General features: G+C 46.6%; 1 protein-coding gene across 2 annotated transcripts; it reads left to right on the top strand.

Annotated features, from left to right (window-relative positions):
* Positions 1-7,302: 7,302 nt before the first annotated feature.
* Positions 7,303-13,843, top strand: VGLL2 (vestigial like family member 2; the record flags this gene model as incomplete). Of its 2 annotated transcripts, XM_082855242.1 has the most annotated exons (4): positions 7,303-7,383; positions 9,622-9,934; positions 12,006-12,527; positions 13,803-13,843. In XM_082855242.1, the coding sequence occupies 4 exons, from the start codon at positions 7,303-7,305 to the stop codon at positions 13,841-13,843; spliced, it is 957 nt and encodes a 318-aa protein (XP_082711368.1). The 2 variants fall into 2 exon arrangements, with proteins under 2 accessions (XP_082711368.1, XP_082711369.1); XM_082855243.1 differs by lacking the exon at positions 12,006-12,527.
* Between the last annotated feature and the right edge of the window lie 452 nt (positions 13,844-14,295).

Raw genomic sequence — 14,295 nt, 5'->3', positions numbered from 1 at the left:
CTTTTGTATTACATCTCCCTGGAATTCTAAAGGATCTCTGGCTAACTAATTCTGTCCAACATTTAAGAGTAGGCCCCTGCTTGATGAGATTTGGGGAACACAGGACATTTTCAAGTAAAGGTGATCATGTACAATTCTTCAAGAGGGATCTTTCGTTGGAAATAACACGCATAGCGGAAATCTTTAGAAACATGACGCTCTTTTCAAATCAAATGTGAGTTTATTCCAATTTCAGAGTTTGGAATCATAAACACCCTGAGACAGAGATAACCTAGTCCAGTTTCTTCTTCGTATACATGAGCAAACTGAGGGCTTAAGGAGTGACAACATTCCACACCACAGGTCAGTATACAGTGTCTTGATATCCAGTCCATCACTCCTTCCATGCTACTCATCAGCCCCTTCCATTCTTAAGAACGTAACTAAGATAATGTCATCAGGTTGAGGGTGTAAAACTTTTAGAGAAGAGACAGGGCAATGTCCCATGAAATGCAGCCACTGGGCTGAGATCCCAAAGTATGTGACCTCTACAGTCACAGGCAGCCAGGGCTTAAGTCGGCCACCCCCAGTGCTTCACAGGTGGCAATCAGCAACACACCCTTCCGCCTTTCCCCGCCCCTTTTAAGAGCTAGGGCTGCTCTCTGGTTCTTAACTACTTGCTCACCTAACTATTTGACGAGTGCTCTGAAATGTCTTCCTTTTGACATCTACTATTGGCATTTTCTTTCTACTGAAATAATTCTCTGTAGTTTTCAGGTCTACTACCCAAGGTAAAAGAAAAAAAAAGGACCTTTGTTTCTGTTTAACTTGTTGGGAGGGTTGCTTTAATTTAGCACTTTATTTGAAATGCACAGACACGGCCTATTTTTCTAACAGCAATAGTTGTTTACGAATAGAGTTATCCTACTGCATCACCGAAAGGCTGTTTTACCACATCCATTACCAAAAATAATAAAGGGTAGTGCCCTGGAATTAGCTACTTCCTCATATACCCAGGAACAAAGCCATATACATTGATGCAGATTAGGGTTTCAAATTTATTTTTCCACTGAATTCCCACAGAGAAAAAGAACGCTAAGGGGTAAAAATACGTGTTCATTTTGAACCATTTCAGAATCACTGGCTTCTTAAACTATTTACAAACACCAACAGACACTACTAAGGTCATGGCCACATTCTGAGTACATGATTTGTTTGGAGAAAGAATTAGCTATGGTCAGGAGTATAAGCATTAATCTACTAATATGTAAAGAAGCTTCCTTGGTGAAAGCCCACTTTGAGACCTGAATTTTTCAGTTTGATTTCTTACATGGTCATATTCAGCTGGTTTTCATTCCAAATTAGCTGGACAACTGACAAATTTCCACTTTGATTCACTGTGCAGCAATATCTTGCATGAGGCATATAAAATGATATACTGTTCTTAAATTTTACATTTCAAATTTTTAAAACTTTTATTTTTTAATTACCCCTGTAATGTCACGGGTTGGATTACTTTACAAATTGATTGATTCATTCCTCTCTTAAAGAAAGATGAAAAACAATAGCAGCTGGTGAAGTTTAAATTTCATAGTCAACAACTGGACTTCTACCTTAAAATATGATGCACAGTATTTATAGCATAAAGTTAAGATCAAAAATAAAAGGTGTAGTCTGCTTTGGGGTCTGCTAAGCTAAGTGTCTTGATGCACCATCAAACTTCTTTCTACATGTTATACTTAAGGCATAGTTAAACCTAATTTACTTATGTCACCATGAAATAGACTTCAAAATCAGTCATTATAACCAAATACATTAAAGACAAACAATGCCAGTCTAGGAGTCAGTGCTAAAAATTCTTCCACACGTGCCAAAAGAAACTTCCTACGAATGAGTTTCTAAGAAGCTGTTTCTTGAAGCATGTGACAGGACATCACACCCACATGGATATCTTCACCTTCTGTCTGTTATTACTGTGGTCTCCTTTTAATCCCTTTAGCATCCTGCTGAAATGAAGTTTATAAACAGAAGTTTGGGAATGGATCAACACCAATACTGTCAAATATCTAAGTCAACAGTTTAAATCCTTCAGTCTACTTCTACCTTCTGAATCTGCAAAATCCTCTATGTCCCTGCATCTTACAAAAGGAGTTTCACACATATGTTAGTTTCTAGCATATGTTTGTTTCTAGGCTGTTATCTCCAGACTGTGTGTCTTTAAAGAAAAAAAATCCACTATGGTCAGAAATCTAAGGCAAGTAGAGTGACTTTTCCAGCCAAGTAAAGATGAAAAACAACTTCTTCCCATTAAGAAATAATTTATACATGTTCTCTGAATTAACTCTTTGTGTCCAAGTAAATAATCAGAGGATGTAAATTTTCTTCTAACATTTCCACTCTTGTAAAAATCTAACAAGCCAAAATATTTTCCACACATCTATTCCAAATCTCCCTTTTTGTCATTTGTTATCGTTTTTAAGGTTTGGCTCTTGTGAATTGTATTTGTATAATAATATTTTTATACTAAGCATCTCATAGAGACTCATTAAAAAGAACTCATTTCTGAAAGATGAATCTGGTATTAAATATATTTCTCAATCCTAGAACTGGACATTACTGTCAACATGAATTCAAGAGAAAACTAAATTCAGGAAGTTGTCTTATACCTAACATGAAAATAGTCATTAAAATATAAAGGAAAAAAAGTTTAACATTCTTATAATAACCAAATATATGTTAATAATTACGAAGTAGTCTCATCTATTCATCAGGATAGACCATGGAGGATTTTTACTTGAAAACACTGTTAAAAACTACTCTAATTTGCATGAAAATAATTGAACCCTCTTTCTCTTGGTTTTTAACGAAGTAAACTGGAATTCCTCCACTTAGCATTTCAGTGAGATTTCGGAGAACAGGAATTTCTCCTTTTTTCTTTATTTCTTTAAAATAAAATCACCATTCAGACCCTCCATTAATCACTAGAGTATCATTACTAACACTGAAAAAGCTGGCTTCTGCAGACATGTTTTCAACTAATACTATTAATGGGCTGAATCCACAAAATCTTGTCAGCTACTCTCCAAATTCCAAACACAACTCTGCTCTGTAAAACAGGCAATGATGGGTTTAGGGGTTTAAAAAAAAAAAGTCTGCGAGATTACCATCATGTTCATCCTCTGGCTGGCAAAACAAGGCAACATAAAATGCCAAGACTCAATGATTCAAATAAACCATGGCTGAGGGAGGGGCTGGACTGGCTCAGGTCAGCAATCCAAATTAGTTCCACTCCTTACATCCTTCCTATAAAGCAGCTTCTTTACAGTTTTCAGAATAAGATGACACAGGTGGACAGAAAAAATTCAGAAGGTAATGAAGTCAGCTTATTAAAAAACGAGACGCAGTTCTTCTGAAAAGAAAATAATTTCATTGTGATGCTACCTTGAAACATGTATCATTCAAAAGTAATTTGGCTTCATTCATGAACTTTGAGAGTAAAGGCACTTTTTATTTTCACAGTTATAGATACTGTTAGAACTGCACACTAGAACTAGGGTACTGAAAGGGAATTTTGGTGTAATTGATTTTATTTTCATATGGCACCCCCTCCCCCACCTTGGCAGCTCGGTAAATTGCCATGAAGCTATCATAAAGTGGAATTCCTTTCTAAAAGAAGTTTTATATTCGCTCGGCCCAATTAGGAAGTTAAAAGGCAATTAGATTAGATGCAATTCACAATAGCTGATTTTTCTGGGGATGTTAGTACATTTTTCCTCGGGACCCAAGTTCTGGGACATTTAACTGTTTGCTTTGCAATCTCTTCTCCTAAAATAACTGTGAAAGAGGAAGAGAGAAAGAGGGAAGAGGAGAGAGACTTTCCTCCCAGTTTTCTCCTTCAACCTGTACCCCATCCCAAGGTTCTAAATCAAAACTTGACTCCTTTGACTCTACTAATGTCCTGGCAGTTTGAATGGCTGGGAGAGTAGAGGGGTTAAATTTAGTTGTTTTTACTTTCTGCCTCAACTTAGAAACAAGAGGCAACCTCATCAGATTGATAAATACCACCCACGTGTAAATGACAGCTTTTCAGATATACAGAAAAGACTGAACATGCTTCAATCTTTGGATGTATTTTAAAACTGCGGACTGTTTGTTCTCCTCTCTGTACTTTGGATTTGGGGGGAGGAGACTGCTTTCCTGCCTAAATTCAGGATTGATGCTCACTGGCCCAATTGCCTGTGTTCCTTTAAGCTCCTGTGCAGTCAGTACCCTTAGTTAGGTTCAATGATGTTTTTAAAAACTGTTTCAAATAAGAGAGGATTGAGAAATGTGAACAGAAAGAAGCCTTAGGCAACTGGCATCGTACTCTCTTCATTTTCTTCGTTCAAAATGTAGGAAATCGCTGCTCCTGTAATCCTTTTCAAAAATAACAATTTGTTGGACCTTGTTGGTTCAGAAAGGTTGTCGTTATTTTCTCCTGCATTTGTAGGAAAAGTAAAGTTCAGGGCCAAAGTAAAATTAAAAGGTCAGCGTGACTGGGTACAGAGGATAGGCGATGTCTACTGGGAGGTGAGTGAGGACAGGTTTCGAGCTGCCGAGCGCATTGGCTAGACATGAGATTCGGCGCTTGCCTCCCACCGCTTTTCCCGCGAAGTACTGCCAGCCTCTTGCCACGCTGCAGAGCCTGGGCTGCTCGGGAGGAAGCGCGCTCAGGCGACGGATGCTCAGGCCTGGAGATGCCCTACCCCAAGGAAGCCAGCGTAGAAACTCTATGTCCAAGGATGGACAGAGGGACCTGCGCGAAAAGCGGGAGTGTGACCGACCCACGGAGGCCGCGCCTATCGGCGGCGATCTGTCCCGGGCGCTGCGGTGTCCTTACACTTGACCCGGGGCTTGCGGGCCGGGCCCACCCAGGACCTGGCTTGGTGCGAGACGAAGTGGTCCCCAGCAGCAAGGGTGGCTCTTCCCATGACCGTTCGCTTCTTTGCCCCCAGAGGAGATACGGGTAAAGCGATTGTTGCCCTCCTCCAAAACTCCTGAGGAGGGAGGGTTGGAGTAGTGGTGGGAGGGATGTTCTGCTTCACCTGTGCGCCTGGATCATGGTAGGCTCCAGAAGCCACCCAGCTCAGCCACAAGGCAGCCTGGCCCCTAAAAAGAGACTTGCGTAAAACTGTACCACAGGGGTGTCTTTTTTTTTTATTATTATTTGCTTTAAAATAGATTGCACTGTAGTTAATTTAAAAAACACTTCAGCCACTCACGACTTCTCACCATTTATAAACCGAACTGGAGACATGGAGCCACTACCCACTTATAAATTGAACAAAACCAAAATTCAACCCTGAAACCATTTGGCTTAAAATATTCACGTTTTAAAGACAAATATATCTTTTTTAAAAATTTAATTTAATTCATTCATTTTTGGCTGCGTTGGGTCTTCGTTGCTGCACGTGGGCTTTTCTCTAGTTGTGGTAAGCGGGGGCTATTCTTCGTTGCAGTGCGCTGGCTCCGAGCGTGGGCTCTAGACGCGTGGGCTCTAGAGCGCAGGCTCAGTAGTTGTGGTGCACCGGCTTAGCTGCCCTGCTGCTATGGGATCTTCCTCGACCAGGGCTTGAACCCCTGTCCCCTGCATTGGCAGGCAGATTCTTAACCACTGTGTCACCAGGGAAGTCCCTAAGACAAATATATCTTTTAAGGGTGCATTTGTTCGCAGTTTTATAGCCTGTGAATCGATGTCGGACTTTTTGTTGTATTTATACTCTATTTATAAACTCTAGTTATTCACTAGAGTTCATTTCTATCAGTGATCCACGCTGCTTCTTTCTTGGGTCTGGGCTCTCAATGCTCCCAACTCTACCCTCCCTACCCCCAAGTATGCCCCACAGGTATTCTTGTAACGTTCTTTCCCCCACCTGTCACGACGTACAGAAAGCCTTGTCTCAATTCGTTCCTAAACTTTAAGGACAGAGAACTACAGGGCTGGGGGAGGGGTGCCTGGGAAGGCGGAAAGCGTTGCAGGAAGCAGGTCCGAACCAGGAGAGGTCTCAGGGAAGGAAACAGAACGGCGATGCGAAATGCGTGTTTCACAACTGGAGTGTATTCTCTTTCACCTCTGAAATGAAACAAGCAAACAAAATCGCAGCTGCTGTATTACTGACTGAAGAGTCAGCAAAAGTCCTCTCTGACCTCCCTGCAGTGCTTAGGATAATTCCTCTTGCAGCCAATGAGTCGTCGTTCCAAAAAGTTACTGAAACTTTAAAGGATGACGGCTGAGGAGACTCGGGGCGGCCGGGGTCTGTGTAAAGCCGCCTGGACTCCTCGAAAGCAGCTGGTACCCGGACGAGCTGGAGGCGGGGAGCGAATAACGCGGACCTAGAGGGCTCGGATGGAGGGCGTCAAACAGAAAGGGCGGGATCATAATCTAGAGGGGCAATAGGGATCCGCCCCAGTGAGCGGAATTAAAAGGTGTGGTAGCTGATGGCGTACGGATTGGCTCAGAGGGGGCGCAAAGGAGGTGCCGCAGGGCAGCGGTTACAGGCTTCAGCCGCTGCCGTTTCCCCGCAGAGGGAGCTCCTCCGCGCAGAGAGGAGTTCCCGGACTCTTACATCCTGTCTGCGAAGATCCGGATTTCCTGGGGTATTCCTAGGGATAGCGCCGTTCCTCCCGCCGAGGAGCCGAGAGCAAAGAATCTTCCCCACCTCGCCACCCCGGACGCACACACTCAACTCTCCAGTGTGAGGTCGGGACTTCCCACAAGACCTTTCCCCACTACTCAACAACTTTCTTTCTCTCTCCAAATGTAAAAGCCCCCATTTCTGCCCTCTCCTCTCTGTCCTCCCGCCCCCTTCTGCTTTAGCCTGGAAAATCCTTGCTCCTCACAGTGCGAAGTCTCAGGGCTCAAGTTCCGGGCTGCGCAGTTCACCACACCCTTCGGCCACAGGTTCGCCGCCGGGTAGCCCAGGGAAACGCACCGGCAAGCCCCTCGGTCCCTCGTCCCACGCACCCCATTGGCCTCCCGGCCCCGCCCCCAACCCCTCCTCCTCCGCGGCCCGGGAATGGCGTCAGCACGCCGGCCCCGCGTGGGGTTTAAATGCCCACTAGCTGGAGGCCGGGCGCTTCCATCTCGGAGCGCGGTGGCGACTGGAACTGCAGGGGTGGGAAGGGAGCGTGCGAGCGGGATCCCGAGCCGCGGAGCACGCTGCCCCTCGCTCCGCCGCGGATGACTTGGGAGCTCGGGTCCAAGTGCCGCCCATGCAGCATCCCTGCCCTCCGCCGCCCGAGAGTTGATGATAAAACACTTAACCGTCTCCGCTGCGGGAAGCCATGAGCTGTCTGGATGTTATGTACCAAGTCTATGGTCCTCCCCAGCCTTACTTCGCAGCCGCCTACACCCCTTACCACCAGGTACGTGTCTCTTCTCGGCCGGGCCTCGTAGACAGGTGGCGCGCCCTGGCTTCTCCGAGCACTGCCAGTACTCCGAGGTTCCCGGTGCCTCCGCGCGGGTACTGGGCATCCGAACAGCGGCGGGCGCCTCCCGGATGCGGGGATTGCCCGCACTGCCACCCAGTAGGTTGAGCTAACCCCTTTAGCTTGCCCGTTTGCTCTCTCGGGAAGGCAGCTAAGTCCTGCTAGTGCGTGCCCTGGCTTCCCGGGAATAATTAGACGAGGATCGCGCGAGCTGCATCGATTTCTTAGGGTATGTCGGACTCCAGATTTCTTCCAAGCCCGGTGCTGGCGCGGGGAGATGCAAGCAAAGCTCACGCAGGGAAAACCAAACTTTGGTCTCAAAGGTGAGAGTGACAACAAAACAAAAGCAAAGGCCTGTCTCTGTCTTTATGTCTGAGAATCAAAGACTCGCGTTCTCATCTCTGCAAGCTTATTTTATCAAAGCCTTTTTTTTTTCAGTTTCAATTCTCAAGCGATCAGGCCAATTAATTCCAGAACCAGCGAATTCGTTACAAAGAGAACTGCACGAAACTCACTGGCTTTATAATCTCTGCTTTGCAAAGTTCTGGGAAATATTATTGACCTGGCAGAGGCAAGCTTCATAGATAATACTTCGCCTTTCGCTAGCTGAGTCCGGCTGCCCTGCCATCAACAAACCCACTTTTGAGAAGAGCACTAGCCCCGGTTCTGCAAACTCTTCAAGTTTCGTTTAATTTTTACAATATTTCTATTCTCCGGGCTATATCTGGTCGAAGTTTTTCTTTTCATTCCTCAGCTGCTGTAGTCGAAACTGAGGACAGTAGTCCAGGAAATTAATAAGATCGCACTCCAGTGGGCAGAGGGGGGGATCCCCTAGGAGTCCGGACGAGGTTGGAAAGTGAGGGCCTGGACCTCCTGCTTCGGGAAAATTGAAATACACCCCAGTGTCCGAGTCCATGCTTTTGCCAATTTTGCTTGCAGAATATCTATTTGAAATTTTCCGGATGAATTAATGATGGAATGGGTAGACTTTGCCTTTTGTTTTTGTTTTTCTCCCTCCTCCTCTCCTTTTTAAAACTTTCCAACCAGAAGTTTTTTTAGTCTCAATGTTAATTTTAGTTATCACCAGAGTCTCTCACTGTAAGCCAAGTGGGAATGTGGTAGAAATGGTGATATTGCTAAATAACTCCAGTCTTTTGGCTTCGGTGTCCAAGATGAGCTCCTTCCCAGGCTGGGAGTATTACAAAGAGGAAAGGAGGGTTGGTTTTCTGTCCGTTTGGTCCTTTCTCCTCCCTGACCCTGGACCAATCTATTGCCCCAAGATCTCTGTTCATTTTTGTATGATCAGGGTCTCCCTTGAAGGGCATCCCTGCCTGCATACTGCTTTAACACTGCATTCAGTCCATTGCTCGTTTCTAAGAAAATGTTTTCAGCGGCCACACTTCGTTTTGTAAATCACTATCAGACAGTCATGATTTACCCAACCTTACAGACAAGATCATCCTCTGCTCCTTTTTATTACTTTTTCCCTCAATATACACAGATGGTGAGGTCGAAATTGTCATAGCCCACTGGTTTTTCCTTACTCAAAAGAAGATCTCTTTAAAAGCTGAGACTTTCTAATGGCCAGTTTATGAATGACCAAATATCAACTTGCATTTATTAAAATGATCCATGTCACGATGTTATTCCATGTTTTTATCCTACAGCAGTTCTTCCTTTACATCCTTGCTGTGTAGAGTGGATTTTGTTATTTTCATGTTCTATCATGAGGATGCTTTAATCCTGCATCTTGCATGTCTGCCCTGAGTTCTCAGGCAGGGAAGAGTCAGGCCCTAACTGGACTTGGGTGCCTTTTACCCTTGGAGCCTGATTTTAAAACTATATCTGCCTTGAGCCTGGCTCTGTGGTCAAACTGCTTAGGCGTCTTCCTGGACCTTCACCCTGACACCTTCAGAGAGTTCTCCCTGTGGCCTGGCAGCAATTCCAGGGAGACAGAGGCTCCAAGAAGGGCAGTCGGCCCCTCAGGAGCCCCACCTTTGTTGAGCTGCAGGTTGGGAGGCCTGTTGACTGCAGCCCACGTTACTGAGCACCGGGCATGGACACCCATGTCAGTTGCTCCTGGATACCTTTGGGATCCAGATGAGGGAGTGCAGTCTGAACACAATTTGCTCGCTCTTTTGAAATTGACTTCTCTATTCTTTCTCCTTTGAGCAGAAACTAGCCTGTTACTCCAAAATGCAGGAAGCACAGGAGTGCAACGCCAGCCCCAGCAACAGCAGTGGCAGTGGCAGCTCCTCCTTCTCCAGCCAAACTCCGGCTAGTATAAAAGAAGAAGAAGGCAGCCCGGAGAAAGAGCGCCCACCAGAGGCGGAGTACATCAACTCCCGCTGCGTCCTTTTCACCTATTTCCAGGGAGACATCAGCTCTGTGGTGGACGAACACTTCAGCCGGGCCCTGAGCCAGCCTAGCAGCTATTCCCCAAGCTGTACAAGCAGCAAAGCCCCACGGAGCTCCGGGCCCTGGCGGGGTAAGTATGGGGCCCCAACTGGCAAGGGAGGATAGAGAGCCCTCATAGCCTGGGGGCCACCTACAGGGGTTCAAAGAGATGCAGCTGAAAGAATGCTAGGTGTTAGAGAAGAGGTGAGGCGGGCCATTGGGAGAGGATAAGGAAATCGAAGGAGGAGTAGGCACAGGCCTAAGATCTCTCCTTGAAGAGGCAGAGCAGAGCAGTGACCTAGAAAAAACCGAAGGCCTTGGAATTGGGAGGCCTACGTTTGTGTGTTGGCTCCACCACTTCCTAGCAATATGACCTTGGGCAAGTCTCTTAACCTCTTGGAGGTCACTCTATTTACTGGTCTCTAAAATTAGAATAATATTTGCCCACTTAACTATCCCTGGAGGTGGCTGTAAGGGTAACAGAAAATGTATGTAAATGTGCTGTGGAAATGTGAGGTTTCCAGCAGCCTCCCAAGGCAGGTGGGGGGGGGAGGGGGGAAGGGGATCGTCACAAACAACAGCTTACAGGGCCCTTACCCCATTTCTGAAAATCTTTCCAGAGAAAAAAGTCCTAGAATGCAGTGCAAGCAAAACCTGCTGAAGAATGTCTCCTAAAACCTACTTATGCCTTTTGCCAGATTTTGATTACTTGGGAAATCTTGAAGCAGAGAATGTCTTTCAATAAGCAAGTAAAATAATAAAGAAATAAGAATTTAAGGGTAGCCAAAACATCTCTAAGTGATTTCCCCAAACACATCCCTTCTTTATTGGTTTACCCTCCTCACCAAGCACTGCTTTACCTAGCCTGGGACAATGATTTCTTGGATGAGTTAACGAACTCTCCCTTCTATTCTGAAATCTTGACCTCCCTTTATTACCAAAACAAGGGTGGAAGTAACTATTTGGTAACTTTGGTAACTTTCTCACTAATCTTTGCTTTTGATGTGTACCAAGCTGAGAAATGAGGACTTTGTTGTAACAAAGGAAAACAAATATTTCATTTTGGGGGAAATGACAACTGTCGCCCTTCCTTTTTTTTCTTAAGAGTGTGACAGTTTGTACAAACCTTGCCTAGACAAGATCCAAAAACATTAGTTTTAAATACAAAACATTCTTTTTATTCTCCAGTTGCCTAAATACTTTTAACAGGAAGACTGTTCACTACTTAGAATGCATTTTCAAGGCATTTTAAATTATCTACTATGAAATGCAGATGCCTTCTCCAGGGTTCTTTTAATTAAATGTCTTTCTTTCCTTTCTTCCCAACTAAAGGCAACAAATTTGAGCTAAATGCTGTTCTCTTAAAATGCTTCCAGACACTAGGGGTCAACAATGATACAAACAATAATAATTATTATTGTTGTTATTATTATTATTCCTGGCGTCCACATTTTGATGCAGAAAATTTTTTAATTAAAACTGAAAAGACCTGTCCCTTCGTGTCCCCCTCTGCAAATAATACAGCTGCCCTTTTAATAGGTAAAGTTTACTCTTTGCAAAAAAATTTTTTTGAAATAAAGTTTCTAGAAAGGAGGCTAATAATAGCAAGACTCCGAAATATGTCGATGGATTTCCAGTCCATCCGAGGCCTTGGAGGGGCACATTTTCTGGAGCAAGAGAGGCTGAAACGCGAGAGCGGGTAGTGCGATCGCTAGGCGGCCGACCAAGAGCGGGAAGAGGTACCTTTAGCTTCAGGAGAGGCTGCGGGCCGGGAAGGCGAGGCCGCTTCTGGTCCGAGGCCGTCCAGCCCGGAGTCCGAAAGAAGCTCCCTGCGCCCTGAAACTGGGGCTGGGGAAGGAAGTCTCTCCGCTCTTCCTCTCCCCGCCAGTCTCCAGGTTCCCGCAGCCTGGGACGCGCCTGCAACATCCGAGGAAGCGGCGCTCCTCCCCAAAGAGTTCCCCAGTGCGGCGCTCGGACCTCGCGTTCCCGGGCCGCAGCCCCGCGAGAGAGGCGCCGCGCGTGCGCCCAGCACGGCGCCTTTCCCGCCCTTTGCCCGCCCCGGCCGTTCAGTTCTCCGGCGGCCGAGCGGCGTCGGCAGCCGTGCTTCCGGCGGTGATGCGTTCCTCTCTCCCTCTCCTCCCCTCCGCCTCGCCGGCCCAAAGACGGCTCCTTCCCGATGAGCCAGCGCAGCTTCCCCGCCTCCTTCTGGAACAGCGCTTACCAGACGCCGGTGCCCGCGCCGCTGGGCAGCCCGCTGGCCGCCGCTCACTCGGAGCTGCCCTTCGCCGCAGCCGACCCCTACTCGCCGGCCGCGCTGCACGGCCACCTGCACCAGGGCGCGGCAGAGCCCTGGCATCACGCGCATCCCCACCACGCGCATCCGCACCACCCTTACGCGCTGGGCGGCGCCCTCGGCGCCCAGGCCGCCGCCTACCCGCGGCCCGCAGCCGTGCACGAGGTCTACGCACCGCACTTCGACCCGCGCTACGGGCCGCTGCTGATGCCGGCCGCCTCGGGGCGCCCGGCCCGCCTCGCTCCCGCGCCGGCCCCCGCGCCCGGCAGCCCGTCCTGCGAGCTCTCGGCCAAGGGCGAGCCGGCCGGCGCCACGTGGGCCGCGCCCGGGGGACCCTTCGCGAGCCCCACGGGGGACGTGGCCGGGGGTCTGGGCCTCAGCGTGGACTCAGGTAAGCGGGAGAGGGAACGTGGCATCCCCGGGCCCCTCCTGCCCTGTGCCCAAACCTGGGCTGAGGCCGGGACCCTACTTAGTTCTCCTTGGAGACCCCAGTGACCCTGAGGCCCGAAGGTCTGCCTGGCGGGGTTGCGTTTCATCAGACAGATGACCCTGTCTGTTATCGGTGTGGGCAGAATGAGAAAGTAGCTGGTTAATATTACAGAGGATTTTTAAAAAATAAAATTTGTTGGAAAGGTTCTAGCTCTGTGCTGTTCAGCACTGTAGCCACCGGCCACATGTGTCGGTTGAGCACGTGAAACGTGGCCAGGCTGAATTGGGATGTGCTGTAAGTGTATAATATACACTGGATTTCAGGACTTTGTCCCAAAAAGAATGTAAAATTCATCTCACTGATGTTTTACATTGATTGCATGTTGAAATATTTTCAACACATTGCATACTGAATATATTGGGTTAAATAAAATATATTACTAAGTCTCACCTGTTTGTTTTTTACTTTTTTTCAATGTGGCTGCCGGAAAATTTAGAATTATGCCCATGGCTCCCATTGTGTTTCTGTTGGACAGCGCTGATCTAGAGTGCCTGCTAAGAGGGTAGTTTAAATGGTGGCCCGGGGTGGGGGGGGGCGGGGGGGGTCTTGTCACCTCTTGTGGTAGTTACAAGTCATACAAATATGACTCATGACTCTGATATCAACTTAATTGTCAAATTAAATAGGTCTCTGGAAAACATAAAGCTTAACAAGAATACGATTTTAGTGATAATATTAAGTCCCTGGCTTGAAGAGTTGAATTTGAAAGGTACAGGCAAATAAGGGTTTACTTTTTTGTTTGCTTTATTTTTAGGGCAAATGAAAAAAATAGTTATATAATAAATGCAATCGTTGGCTCGTAGTCTTGCCGGCTCTCCCTTCCCTCAGGTGCAAATTTGACACTTGTTTGCTTTGCTTTTACTTTCATTCATGCCCTTTAGATGAATTCTGTGACTTTCACAATGAAACAGTGCTGTTTGTCTTTCTCTTTCTTTAAATATCTTGTGCCTTCCCTCCCCCACCCCCTTCTCTCTCCCTCTCTCTTTCTCTTCTCCCTCTCTCTCTCCCTTTTATTTTCTCTCTGTTTTCAGATTTGCAGCCTCAGGACAAAAGCAAGGATCTGTACTGGTTTTAGACAACCCACCTTCTTCCCTGTAGGTCTCTGCATAGTGCAATTGGTGACACTCAGAGCTGAAATCAAGTGGGTTTGTAACAGCTTCTGATCTTGGTTTGCAGCTCGTCGTTATTCCCTCTGTGGTGCATCCCTTCTGAGCTGATCTGCTGACCCAGGGTTTCCCCTTCCCTTTCCCTTCTGACCAGCCATGGAGGCTGGCATCTGTGCCTCTCACTTCATGGATGAGGACATGGGGGAATGCAGAGACTTCAAACTTCTCCGTGTATTGGGAAAACCAGAACACACATCGACAGAATGTTCATCTAAAAATAATTCCTTCTGCCAAAGAGGAAATCCGAAGACTCTGAATGATGCTTAATGACTTTTGGGCAAATCACTGGAAATATCCATGGTGATCACTTAGGTGACATGATATCATAGTTTTCTTGGAAAGAGGGAAAGAAAAAGAGATGTTTTGGTGTGAATATTTTTTATGCTGATGTGAATTATTTCATTAAGTAGTGTGATCATAGCACTGCCGACGTCAATATCCTCAGACTGAAATGTATTTGTATTTGCATCAAAGACTGTGGTAGAGAAGTCAAAAGAAGCCAA

This window comes from Leucopleurus acutus, assembly GCF_964270905.1.
Source record: "Leucopleurus acutus genome assembly, chromosome: 15".
Classification (NCBI taxonomy): domain Eukaryota; kingdom Metazoa; phylum Chordata; class Mammalia; order Artiodactyla; family Delphinidae; genus Leucopleurus; species Leucopleurus acutus.
The sequence above is the reverse complement of the archived record's forward strand: the minus strand, read 5'-3'. Positions and strand labels throughout refer to the sequence as shown.